The sequence below is a fragment of the Sitophilus oryzae genome, unplaced genomic scaffold (assembly GCF_002938485.1).
Source record: "Sitophilus oryzae breed Bouriz unplaced genomic scaffold, Soryzae_2.0 scaffold_165_pilon_pilon, whole genome shotgun sequence".
Taxonomy (NCBI): Eukaryota; Metazoa; Arthropoda; class Insecta; order Coleoptera; family Curculionidae; genus Sitophilus; species Sitophilus oryzae.
In genome coordinates this window covers 2,757,310-2,771,770 of record NW_022146347.1, presented here as the reverse complement: position 1 = coordinate 2,771,770, position 14,461 = coordinate 2,757,310, and the positions used below count along the sequence as shown (strand labels likewise).

The following is a 14,461-nucleotide window of genomic DNA, read 5'->3' as shown; positions in this document are numbered from 1 at the left end:
ACATTACTGTTTCAGAACGAGATCTATCGATTAAAAATATTTTCAATATGGTGGCGCTTCCGGAAATACCGGAAGTTGACAACAACTTTCTTATTTTCAATGAGTACCCCCAATTTTTATTACATAGTTAAACTCTCTGTAAAATTCTATGAATTTTGATATTAAACACTCTATACCTAATATTAACTGTTTTTAAGAAAAAAAAATATTTAAGATTTTTGGAGGAAAAAATAATTGCCTGTCAATTTTTTTACAGCCTAAACAACAAATTTAGTGATTATCACAGCCACTGTGGCATAAAGAGAAGACATGTGGCTATCTATTTCAAAAATTAAATTGTTCGAATGTCATATAATATTGGCCGTATAGCTGTCATGGAATTGAGCGATTAAAAAATTATAATAAATATTTTTTTTCAAATGGAAACCCACTTTTTTTATTTCACTAGTGAAAAGGTTTTTTAATTCGTCACTTTTTGTTTAACCTAACCAACTGTTCCTATATCTAAAATAACTCGATTTAGGTTATTGAAGATTTAGTTTAAAAGGGTATATTTTTTGTTATTTAACCAGTAGATGTAAACGTCACGCGATGTAAAACTATATCTGGCCATGTGATATTGCCATTAGCTATCAGTAAAATACGAGATATATTTTTATAAATACACTTTATAAAGTTTTATCAGGCAGTATTTATAATATACAAAATTCAAATAATTAATTTTTTGACAGAAGGAAATAAATTGTCTGATGGTTTGACACTTAATGTCAAAAGAAGCTAGATAAATCAAGAAAAAAATACGCTTTAAAACTAAATATTGAATAACTTAAAAATTATTTATTTTAGGTATAGGAACATGTCTAATCAAAAAGTGAAGAATTAAAAAACCTTCTTACTAATGAAATAAAAAAAGTGGGTTTCCAATTGAAAAAAATGATTTATGATAATTTTTTAATCGTTCAATTCCATAACAACTACGGCCAATATTATATGACATTCGAACAATTTAATTTTTGAAATAGATAGCCACATGTCTTCTCTTTATGCCACAGTGGCTGTGACAATCACTAAATTTGTTGGTTAGGTTGTAAAATAAAATTAACAGGCAGACATTTTCCTCCAAAAATTTTAAATATTTATTTTTCTCAAAAACAGTTATTATTAAGTATAGAGTATTTAATATCCAAATTCATAAAATTTTACAGATAATTTAACTATGTAATAAAAAAATGGGGGTATCCATTTAATATAAGAAAGTTGCTATCAACTCCCGGTATTTCCGGAAGTGCCGCCATATTGAAAATATTTTTAATCGATAGATCTCGTTCTGAAACAGTAATGTGCAAAAAATCTCCGATCTAGATATTTTAGTTCTCTAGAAACGTCTAATGCACGCTCAGCCTGGGACACCCTGTATGTTACAAAAACTCGCCCCGTGCATCAAAAAGGTTATAATAAAGTATTCCGGGCCTAGTTATTCTAAAGCCGCGTCCAAGCTACTCGAACAAAATGTTCGCGAACATATATAATTAAACAGATACTAAGTGAAAATTGTGAGATAGGTAGTTTTATAAATAATAAAGTCAACAAGTACAGCTAGCCTAGGCCTATCAAGGAACGCGGAGCGCCGAACGGCTAGCTTGTACGCCAGAGCCACAGCCAGAGCGTGCGTCTGCCTATGCTAGAACGCGCGCCACAGAATAGATATCAACCAGAAACCTAACTGGAGCTGAAATCCGTGACGTTTCACGAATTGGGCCGCCATTTAATAGCGGTAGAACACAGAGACGTATTTAATAAATTTCCGTTGAATGTATACAGAGTTGTATTTATTTTTTTGTTGTATATTGAAAAGTAGGGGACGCAGTTATTGACTGGGATCGTGAAAAACAAATATCTTTGTGAAAATTACATTTCCAACTAATTTGTTTACACAAAGAAATTTTTTTATAATTTTAATTTTATTGTGGGTTGAGTGTGAATAGCTATGCAGCTAGACTTGGTCCATATAATTTCATTTTTGTTAATAAAGACCTTTTTGATTATTTTTATTAAAAACCGGAATTATTATGGGATTCTGAAATTAAAAGTTACTACTTAATAGGAAGTTTGACACCGGAAATGAAATTTTACCATTACATTTTTAGAAATAAATATACCGGGTATTTCTGAAAAGTAGTTCACTTCTATAACTTTTTTAATTTTTTAGATAAAAAACGAGATTTGGTATGTTAGTATAGGAGATAAATCAGGATTGATCGACGTTTTCATTTATTTTCGGTCACTACTTATTTCATCGGAAATGACAACAACTTTTGATTTAAATGGTACCCTCAGTATTTTTTTACCGAAAATGATATTTTAAATAGAATGATATATTATATGTCAACTTTTGACATTTTCAATTTAAAAATGGCCATAAATAAACGTAACGACAATTTTACTCCAAATACCAAGTATGTGGTACCAAATTATTCGTAAAAAATGCTTTTTCCAAATATGCTGAGCCAGCCTCGTTCCATTTGAAAAATTTGAGTTATCATTAAAAATACGATTTGGGCATCTTTTAAGAGGTCATGAAAGGATACGAAAAAAAAATTACATGATCAAATATATGTTTCCAAAGTTCTTTGATTACAAATTAATAGTTTTAACTCAGTCTTGGCACTCTAGACTGAAATTTAAAATGCTATTTTTATTTAATTGGAATTGTCTAAAATTGACGTATGGTATGTCATTCTATTCAGAATGTCATTTTCTATCAAATAAAGTAAAAAAAAGTACTTAGGATATAATCTAAAAATACAAAGTTGTAGTCATTTCCGGTGAAACAGGAAGCGACCGAAGGTAATTGAATGTGTCAATCAATCCCGATTTATGTTATATACTAACAAACCAAATTTCGTTGTATTATCTGAAAAAATAAAAAAGTGTTTTGAGAAACACCTGGTAGAATCGGCTGAAAATGAATACAGGTCTTAAAAATACACTATAACGAATAATCTACCAAAAGACCCCTGTGACCCTCTGCCTGCTAAATATTGATTCTTCAACGACAAAAGTTCTTAAACTGTTTAGCGGTTAATTTATTTAACAAAATGCTTGCACTCGAAATCCGGGCACTCGAAAAAACAGCGACTACCTAAACGCATCCTAGATCTATAGAGTAAACTGGTTGTCGCATTTTTCCCCGCACCTCAGTCCTCGGGACCGATGCGATGGGCTGTGCCGTCGTTTACGACCTGCTGCTACGAGTATATAGTGTGAATTATATATGTTCGCGAACGTTTTGTTCGAGTAGCTTGGACGCGGCTTAAGAAGAAAGACACAGCCGTATAACATTTATGACAGATGTTTTTATCTACATAATAACATTTTTAGATTATTATTCTATGCAGTGTTACTTACGAGAATATTCACACCTGGGCCGAAAAATTGTACACTAAACCTGTTACACCAATTGACGCAATTCAAAACGTGGATGTCCATAATTTCAGACACGAAGTAATAGATGACGGACCATTTCATTTTGACGAAGACAATAAGTCTATTACCATAGCACAAAATTTAGTAATTCGTTATTCAGAAGAACTGAATGAAGTAATTAAAAATACATAGCTTCAACAATAATACTTTTTACATTTTTATTGTTTTTATATCTAGAGCCTATACAGGTGCCCGGTGGCGTAGAGGTACAGGCTCTCGTCTACCAATCTCAAGGTAGTGGGTTCGAATCCCACACCCGGCATTTCATCAGCCGACTATTTTTATTAAAATAAAAATAGTTTGAGTACCTAGGTCGACTCAGCCTTAAATAAATTACTTAAATGGGTACTTGGAATTCACAATCCTGAGGTAATAATAGGCGATTGAAGCGTAGTGCTAGCCACATTACTTTCCTTGTATACCGAACGGCTCTAGTATAGCAAGCTGTACCTTGCTACTCCAAAGGCGTTAAACGCTATATATGGGAGCTATTATTATTATTGTTTTTATACAATGTAACCTAATAAATTTAAATTCAATTTCAGGTAATTCCCTTACGTATCAACATTTATTATCCCAGTATTTCTGTCATTCCCGTTCATATCAAGTTCGGATATGTTTTAAATGGTTGTACTGAAAAAGCTGTTGTAACATTATTTAATAAATCAGGTATTATTCTAACTTTGCCTTCATAAAAAAATCTTAAAATTACTTTGATTGTCCATAGTTAATTTAATAATACATTTAGTTAATTATTAATAGTTATCATTAAGAATATTCATGTTCACTCTACAGAGTTTAAACGAATAACTGTTATAAATAATAACATATACAGGAATAAACAGGGTACAAAGTCAATATCTTGCATTATTAGGTCAATTGTAGTTGAAAATAATTTTTCTAAGCTGTTCACAGACTAGCATACATTTGATATTAGTACGAAGGAATGCTTCACGCCTTTAATTGTACAGGGTGAGTTTTCTACTACTGTTCTCTATGGGTAATATGGAAATCTATGGGTAGGTATCTCGGAAACTACTGAAACTAGAGAGTCGGTCAAATGCGGAAAGTATTGCAGTTTGGTGAGGACAAACATATGCACCTTTCGGATTTTTGAAGAAGATTGTGGCTTACTAGATATTTTGAAAAAAGTAAATTTCGGCTATTTTAAAAATGATGCCCCATTCCATTATAACCTATTTTAGACAAAAAGTTTTCGGATAAAAGTTGTATCACATCCTTAATGAGATTGTGTTCTTTCTTTTCTTCAAAAGTCTGTCATTTTTGACATATGACACAAATATATATTTTTTTAATGGAAACCGCAGTTGGCCATGACTTAAAAAAAGGCGCAATTTTTAAGCTTTCCCGCGATATACGTAATTCCTATCTTTTTTAAACAATTTAACTTAGTGAGCCATAGACACAAGTTCAATCGTCGTTGTTCCCAGAGATGTCAAACTGTCACATCCAAATAAAATATTTTATCGAGACGTAACTAAAGGAGGTTTAATAAAGTCGACCGGCCGTTCTGTGAGAAAAGCTCGTAATTCAGTTTTAAAAAGAAGCATTGTATGTAGTCAAAATAATGGCGGATATTTTGAACATTTGCTAAAATAACTTAAAGTGTATGTAGTGATATTAGTTTTTAAGGACCGTTTGATAACATATTCTATCTTTTTATAAATTATAAATCATAATAAAATAAGAATACTATGCCAACTAAGTGAAATTAGACAAAAAAAGATAAAAATTGGCTACAACTCGGTAATATTTAGAAAAAAAGATAGTATAGCTTATTTCGCGGGAAAACTTAAAAAACGGCGCTTTTTATGAAGTCATAGCCAACTACGGTATCTATTTAAAAAAACATAATATGTTTCTGTCAAATGTCAAAAATGACAGACTTTAGAAAGAAAAAACTGAAAACACAGTCTCATTAAGGATGTGATTATCTACAATTTTTATCTGAAATAGATGATAATGGAATTAAGGAGAATTTTTAAAATAACCAAAATATATATGTTTTTTTTCCAAATATCTAGTAAGCTATAAACGTTTTCAAAAATCCAAATAGCGCATATATTTGACCTCATAAAACTGCAATTTTTTCCCCATTTGACCGACCCTCTAGCTCCAGTAGTTTTCGAGATACATATAGAGAACATCGTAGAAAACTCACCCTGTACATAAACCTAATAGAGACCAAATACAATTTTCAAGTTTAGCAAAATTTTGTAACATTTTTTTGCAATTTTAGGTAGTAAGGTTCTTTTTGAAGTGTACAAAACAACAGCTACTCAAGAAATTGTAGTTAATCCACCTCATGGAGAAATAGGACCAAGTAGAGGAGCCAATTTGAACTTTGTAAACCTTGCTGTATATTTTACGCCTACGTAAGGAATCTGTATTACTTTTAATATTCAAAATTAACTATGAATCTGCAACACGAGTTAGGATGTACCATATTTCATCTATTAGGTCACCCTGGTCACCTACTACAAATACGATAAAATTAAGTCTCTCCTGAATTCTAAATAAATAGAGCTAACTTTTTTCAGACAATGTACGAATTATCAAGAGTGTATACGAATAGTAACAAACATTCCCCAGCATTATATAGATATTCCTATCAAAGGATCTGGATCATTAAATGAAAAATTTGTTACTAAACTGTAACTATTTATTATATAATCAATAAATGTTAAAATACATAAATAGTTTAACTTGCTTTATTATTTCCAAAAGTATAACTTTTTTTTAGTTTCCTGGAACTTTTAATAATTTAAATCAAATCAAATCAAATCAAATCTTTTTATTAGGCCCCAATATAAAAAATATATAAAATATAAACCATACTTTGGCTGACTAATAGCCTAATAGCCTAATAAGGAGTGCACCGCGATTACAAAACCGATTCACTGATTGCCAAAGGCATCAGTGTGGCACACTCCCTGTAAAAAATAACTAAACAGAATTTCATTTTCAATACAATAATATACCAACAACAAACAAACCCGTAAGAAAAACAGAGGACCACCGGCAAAGCAAAAAGAAACCCCGAGCGCACAGAACAAAGCGTCTGCAAGACAATTTAGCAATGTTAAAAAATATATAAATACAATTTCAACACATACACAAATATTTTCCAAAATTGTAAAGCTAGCAGTGAGCCAGTCAAAACCATATCAAATTAAAGGCCCGTTCACCACAGTTTGCCAAAATAACAAAAGATAAAAGATAAATTTAGAAATAAGTTCTATATTATATTCGATTGTAAAACCAGCAAATTATTCTTAACATATTTATTAAAATAATGTGATTTAAAGCATTTAACACTGATTGAAAGAGAATTCCATAATTGAGGCGCAAGAAAAGAAAACGATTTCTGAAAGCCAGCCGTCCTATGTTGAGGTATTCTGAAACGATGTAAGTTTCTTGTTACATGAGTGTGGTTAAAAGGAATAAACAATGATTTTAAATAAGGCGGTTGGCCAGTTTGTAAGATACGGTAGATAAATGTTAACATATGAAGTTTTCGCCTATTTACCATAGACAGAATATTAAATTGATTTAAATATGGCGTAATATGTGTATGAAATGAGATATTATACGAAAATCTCATGCAGGAATTTTGAAGTTTTTGAATGGATATGGCAACCATTTGAGTCAATGAAGAGCCGTATACCACATCTCCATAATCAAACAAGGACAAAATTAGCGAATTGCAAAGATCATATTTTGTATTCTGAGGAAGATGTTTCTTAAAATAAACCAAACCTTTTAGTCGCATATATGCAATTTTCAATTTATTTCTTACATGTATATCAAATTTTAAATTAGAGTCAAAATATATGCCGAGATTTCTAGCGTCCTTAACTATTGGTATTTTAGTATTATTAACACATATATCAAGATTGTCTGATAGATAATTGAGAATAGTCTGATTATTTCCAAACAGCATAATAAACGATTTGGATGCATTTAATTTTAGATTATGTTCCATTGAATATTTGTATATGTTATTAATATCTGTTTTAAAATTTTCTTCAGCTTGTTTTAAATTATCAGATGCAAAAGCACAGTAAATTTGTGAATCATCTGCATACTGTTGTAATGTAGAAAACTCAATTTCTTTATTCATATCGGCAACATATAATGAAAATAGCAATGGCCCTAATATGGATCCTTGAGGAATTCCACATGTCATAGAAACGTAATTTGACTTTAATTGATGATTCCCCTGTCTTACTTGAACGCAATGCAGACGATTAGAAAGATAATTTTTAAAAAACGTTATAGAGTTTTCTGATAATCCGAAGTAATGGAGTTTAGCTAGTAACATATCATAATTTATAGTATCAAATGCCTTGCTAAAATCAAGCAAAGCAAGACAGGTGATTTTTTTGTCTTCCATATTTACTCGAATGTCATTCACCAGTTTTACAAGACATGTGGTTGTACTAAATTTTTTTCTGAAACCGGATTGACACTCTGGCATTATTTTATTTTCGGTTAATGAAAATAACTGCTTATGAATATGTTTCTCAATAATCTAAATATGTATCATTCATGTATAGGACAGAAGCCATAACATGGTCATAACTATCCAGGATGTCTAAATAAAGAGTGAACGGTACCTCATCCAGTTGAATTTGTAGGACTTCTTTAACATTGATATATTATATACAGGGTGGTGCTATAAACATAAGGTGGACGATTGTACCTATGGTCTGCCTAGCGAGAGAATATTTTCTACTGAAAACATCCAAGAAATATTATAAAACAATCTACTTCTGAGGTAAAAGAACTTACTACTGGTCATATATAGGATCATATATGTATAGGCTGGACATATTACAAACAGTTACCTTTCTTGAAAAGAAAATCTTGAAATTGATGAATGATTAATATGAAAAAATATAATTATTAATTATTATACCAAGATGGCATCTTGCTCCATAGAGCAAGATATCATAAATAGGATAAACAAGGCCAGAATAACATTTGGAATGCTCAATAATATTTCGAGATCTAGGCAGTATTCTTAAGTAACTTAAAATTTGAATAACTTTAAATAAATAACTTTAAATGTCAAGTCAGCATTGCTGTATGGTGCAGAGACCTGGAAAATTATATCGCCATTAATTATCAAACTCCAAGTTTTCATAAACCTCTGTCTGCGAAAAATTGTAGGAATGTTCTGGCCAAATACTATCAGAAATAAGGATTTATGGAGTTTGACCAACCAGAGGAAAGAAAATTCCAAACTCCAAAGTTTCTGGGGTCGAAATATACTACCACTAAAATATTAGCACTTATTTAAGACTAATCCTGTATATTTTCAATAGTATTACCAAAGTTTACAGAATAATTGAAGAAATTACTTATACCGTATGATCGAATAAAAACAGCGTCAGCGATGGTTATGAATTGAAGATCGCTGTCATTTTATGTGTAAAATTATATGGGGAATGTCATCGATCGTCATTTCCAAACCAACTGGCCGCCGTTTTTTTTTCGATCATACGGTATAAACTTTGATATTATCCAGGATTATGGTATTATCAGCGGTGTAATAAACGTTCTTATAAAATACTTCCAGCATTGATACCTCCATTTTTGGAATTTGACTACATTTTTAAAAATGCAAAAATAGTCCTCTCATCATAAGAACACACAAAGAACTTTAAACAGGTTCACTCACCAAAAAAATCAATTTTAATCTGGAAACAATTTTATTGTAAACTGACCGGTATGTTCCATAAGTGTATTTCAAAAAATATTATTTAGCACACATTCCATATATTTTGTAAATTTATTGGAGTAATTTCAAACAGGAAACTGATATGAAGATTTCGGCACAGTAAGTGGGCGTATATAGTGAAGATAATTAGTTCTAAGTTCGAAGCCGATTAAATTTAATATATCATATTAGTTAAAAAGAGAGAAAAGTTAATATTAGTCAGTCAAAAAGTCATATTAGTTAAAAAGAGTTAGAAAAACTGATGGCAGACATCACAAGTAAAAAATGTCTATACCTATGTGGCGGATTCATCTTTCCAAAAAAATCCTTTATGGGGATTTTGCCACTGCACTGCAAGAAAATCTACAAAATAAAATAATTATTTTTTGTAAACACTTCTGCGTTAAACCTAAACGGACGCTGCTTGTCAGAAGTTATGTTTACAGTAATACAAATTTGCCTAACAAAGAAAAAAAATGCTTAACGTTTCGGAAAGTTATCTCTTTCCGTCGTCGGAAGCAAGAAAATACAAAGAATAAAGAAAAAAAAACTATTTAAAATATTTAAATTCAACTATTTGAGAACACTTTACTTTTTTAAAACAGATACGTCTACAAGGAGCATATCAAAAATCTTAGGTACACCGCGATGGGCCTCAAATATGGCCGACTTAAATTCCGGTTTATCAGTGTCGTTCTAATTTTATTTAAAAAATGTAAAACTAAGATGTAGGGTAGACGTGGGGTAGACTCAATAATTTGTTGTTTTATTTTACGTTGTGAATAAATGTTGGTAGTTATTAAAATTGTTATAAAAATATATAATTCTAATAAAAATAGATAAGTTATAATAAGTATTTATTACCACAAACATCCGATACGCTACTGAAGCAGGTAAGTCAAATTAACGTATCTAAATTCTTTGACATCTAATCTTCAACAAGTAATAAATAAAAGCTAAAATGCAAGAAAAATATATAATTTAGTTAATTTAAGTGAATTTCATAAATGATCGGTTTACTACACGTATGTATATTATATAGTCACTTACTAGCGAAAAGTTGTTCCATTATTTCACTCAATTTTTGCCGAGATCTACCGCACGCTACATAACCAACTATTTTAGAGTCTTTTTCGATAAATCGCGATAGTGTCACTGTTAATTTAAGTGCTGCCACAATTTCCATCTAGATTTACTACCTTTATACAACTATCAGTAGTAGAATAAATAATAAATAACATAAAATAAGCTCCGTAAAGACAAATCCATAAAATTTCAAATCAAATTCAAATGTGTCAAATGAATCGTCAAACAGAACTGTCAAGGATCCCCACCCTAGAGTGCTTTTATGGTGCTTTTTCCGCTCACCATACATGAATACATGGATAGCATTGTGCTCCTTCCTTAGTCTTCTTATTCAAATGTCTACAAGAAACCGTTGACGTTCTGTTAAAATGATATTTTTATAAAATAATATATTTTTTAATATCAAGTTAAAAATGTCATTTTAACAGAACGTCAACGGTTTCTTGTAGACGTATCTTTTTTAAAAAAGTAAAGTGTTCTCGAATAGTTGAATTTAAATATTTTAATAGTTTTTTTGCTTTATTCTTTGTATTTTTTTTGCTTCCGACGATGGAAAGAGATAACTTTCCGAAACGTTAAGCATTTTTTTTTTCTTTGTTAGGCAAATTTGTATTACTGTAAACATAACTTCTGACAAACAGCGTCCGTTTAGGTTTAACGCAGAAGTGTTTACAAAAAATAATTATTTTATTTTGTAGATTTTCTTGCAGTGCAGTGGCGAAATACCCATAGAGGATTTTTTTGGGAATCACAAGTAAAATACGTCTACTGGATATGTATCAATGAAAGGACTGCAAAAAACATCTAAATAAATAGCAATATATTTTATAAATCGCTACCTAAATAGAAGCGGTGCGGGAAAGGGTTCACGTGGACATGACGAGTATGTCACCGCAAAACGTTGACATACAAATCAAAAATGACCGAATAGCTGAAACCGGTCACAAATAAAGATTTTTGATAGTGGTCTGGTAGTACAGGAGAAATGGAAATCATTTCAATGTGTGGAGGTCTCAATTTAATTGTTCCAGTTGTTTTACAAAACATGCAATAAAAAAACCGACACTATCCAATTCTTGATTAGGTCCAAACCTCTGTAAAAGTAATCTCTCCTCCTCATTCAATGATGTGCCTTTCCATCCAGGGCCTCCTATGTTGATATGTGACTTCGCTAGCTTTAAACAATTAAAGGTCCTTAGGGCCCACGCAACAATACCTTCATTTTCTGCTAAAGTTATAGTACAAGTACTGTAGACAAGTGTACCGCCCGGTTTCAAAAGGGATACAGCCTATAAACAGAAAGAGTCAATCTACTAAAAGTAAAAAATGGTAAATTTTCTTATCATAGAAAAAAATGCTATTGTCTAAAATACAAACAAGTTTAATGTGGTTTACTTACTGTTTCAAAAAGTCTTCTCTGTAAAGGAACATATGATCTTATCACTTTTACTGAAGTCCTATTTGACAACTGAGGCCTTCTACCCAACGCACTACATGGTGCATCCAATAGTATTCTGTCAAAACTTTTTTCGAAAAACGGAGGTGCCATATCTAATCGATCTTGTACGGAATGATTTTGAGAATTATTTAAGATTTTTGTTGAATCAGCTTGATATACTTTAACATTGGCTCCAAATTCCTCGCACGTTTTAATTAGTTGTTGTACTTTATTTGGCGTCTTGTCTATCGCGATTATAGAGCCTGTATTTTCCATTAGCGCTGCAATATATGTTGTTTTATTTCCTGGTGCGGCACACATGTCTAAAATGATTTCGTGCTTTTGAGGATTTAAAACGTTCACGCAAACAATCGATGGAAAGTTTTGTAGAAGGCCCCATCCAGCTGGTAAAAAGTTATCTCCAATTGGTGGACATCCAGACAATGTTTCGGTTATTTCTACAGCAATTCCTCTAAAAAAGATTTTTTTAAATACAGGATTGTTCACCACATACGACACGGAGCATTGTGGCTAAACGATTAGATTTTGGTAAATTGTACATTTTGGGTACGTTGAAAGACTATTAGAGCTTAGCAATTTAAAAACATTTTTACGAGAAACAGACATTTTTATTTTACATTTTTACAACAAACAAATATAAAAAAATATCAGTTGTATTTTTTTAATGGAAGACCCTGTATATTATTACATTTTTAGTTCCTACGATAAAAATAAAGGTAAATTTCATTAAGGTTTACTGCATTTTAATCTTACCGTTTTTGAAATATTTAGGTTTTTGTCAAAATACAGTAATAATTTTAATGCTTCATTTTTCTAGGCTTATTTAAGTTTTTAAAACCAAATATTGTACTGAAGTATTTCTATTTATTAAATTTTGCGTTGCAATAATAAAAATGATATTACCTGAGTGTCTAAAAAAATTATTTTACATAATTACTAGCTTTAAATAGCAATAACTTGTTTAATTTAAATAGAACACGTTGTATATTTTATGATAATCAGATGCACAATTTAATTGTCTATCAAATTGTATTATACCATTTTTATCTCTCTTCAATTTTTCGTAGAACATGCATTTTTTTATAATTTAGACCTCATTTATCAATGTACCCATGAAATATTGACATTTTAGATTATTTTTAAAGATGAAACAAATTTTTAAAGAGTACAGATACTAATATTGTCGATATAGTTCGTTTATTTCATTAAAAAAATAAAAAACAGAGAATTTAGTAGAAAATTGGCAATATTTAAAAAACCACTAGGTATAGAATAAGACTTTATGGTAATTAGAATGGGAATCTAATAGCAATACACAGATCTAAAAAAATATAATATTCCATTTAAATATATAGACCTTCAGCTTGTATTCTTTTAAATTACCCTGTATATTGATAAACCTATTTTTAGAATATGCGCTACAATTTTCCGCTTATATAAACAGATTAGAAAGAAAATTTTAAACAAAAGATTTTTTAAACAAAAGCAATTTTGAAGCCTGGGATCACCCTGTATAAGTATAAATACTTCTTGTATTGGTAGTTGCCTGTTAAACAAATTTGCTAATTTAAAAAGCGTAGTTAATAAACTAGGTATCTCAGTTTGTTTATAAATTTCATATATATTATAGGTATTTTAACTGTTTGTAAAACGCAGTAAAAATGTAGTTTATCTATACCTACTTTGGCAACTTCTCTTTTCCAAACAGGTCATGTCGTGCCATTTTAATTATTCCATTTGCAATAAATATTTTTGTTCCATCTGTAAATACTTTCGAAAATCCTTTCTTGCATTTCTTATCCAAATCGACATAAATACTAACATTATCGTTCACACAAGAACCTAAAATCAGTGTATAAAGATATTCATAAATTACTATTTGAAGATTTAAACGAATACCAGCGCATTCGCCATTATCTCAAAAACATTAATCAGTTTCATTTTTCCTTTTTTCAAGAGTCAAATTAAAATATTATAATAAAATAAATTAATTTAATATAAAATGTATTACCAATCATCATTCCCAATATACCAGGAGCATATATATGAGCACCTCTGAGAACTGCAGCTCCACAGTCTGCATCAACTATAATTTCCTTTTCATATTTTTCAAATATCTTCCCTTCAATGTCTTGATGAAGTAACAAAATAACTTGTGGAAACGATTCTAAATACTGAAGAATTCCTGAATATTTTGAATTAATCTATAATTATTGAAATAACGAAGTAAGTTATTAAAATACAATTAGTGCTAAATATATTTAATTCAAACACGTACAGTTTTGAGATGGGCTTCAACTTTCTTATAAACGGCATCTCTTGATGTCTTTAACGTATTTATTCTTATTGTAGTTAAATTAGGGGCTAGACATATCCATTTTAATACTTTTTTCATATCATTTTGAATCTAAAATTTCGGCGCAATTTTGTTAGCAGGATTACAAACATAACTACATTTTTCTTACCAGTGTCATTTCATCATCGTTCTTCAAATGGAATAAAATGCCTTCATCAAAGTCTTCTGGAAATGGCGAATTAGGATATGGCATTCTCTAATTTTATTTTTAACTTAAAGAGATGTTTTAATTCAACTATATCATAAAATTATATCTTTTTCATTTCCAGCGTATAGGAATGATTATTGCTAAGATATTGGTACACATGAGTCACGTGTCGCTAATTGC

The 14,461-nt window shown here is 30.4% G+C and overlaps 2 protein-coding genes across 5 annotated transcripts in view; one reads left to right on the top strand and one right to left on the bottom strand.

Annotated features, from left to right (window-relative positions):
• LOC115880850 overlaps positions 1-6,183 on the top strand; it is a 35,884-nt gene extending 29,701 nt beyond the window's left edge. For 3 of the 4 annotated variants that reach the window (XM_030898160.1, XM_030898162.1, XM_030898163.1), the window contains 4 exons: positions 3,382-3,600; positions 4,032-4,155; positions 5,747-5,882; positions 6,048-6,183. In XM_030898160.1, the coding sequence (XP_030754020.1) occupies positions 3,382-3,600; positions 4,032-4,155; positions 5,747-5,882; positions 6,048-6,165 (597 nt within the window). In that variant the 3' untranslated portion in view covers positions 6,166-6,183. Of the gene's footprint in view, positions 1-3,381; positions 3,601-3,663; positions 3,700-4,031; positions 4,156-5,746; positions 5,883-6,047 lie in introns of those variants that run through there. The other variant, XM_030898161.1, reaches the window with a different exon arrangement.
• Positions 6,184-11,318: 5,135 nt separating this feature from the next.
• On the bottom strand, positions 11,319-14,454 carry LOC115880808 (putative methyltransferase NSUN6). Its single transcript, XM_030898102.1, has 6 exons — positions 14,243-14,454; positions 14,056-14,184; positions 13,789-13,981; positions 13,460-13,619; positions 11,718-12,228; positions 11,319-11,607 (listed from the first exon to the last, which is right to left on the bottom strand). Exons 1-6 carry the CDS (start codon positions 14,324-14,326, stop codon positions 11,332-11,334), a joined length of 1,353 nt encoding a protein of 450 aa, XP_030753962.1. The 5' UTR covers positions 14,327-14,454; the 3' UTR covers positions 11,319-11,331.
• Positions 14,455-14,461: the final 7 nt, after the last annotated feature.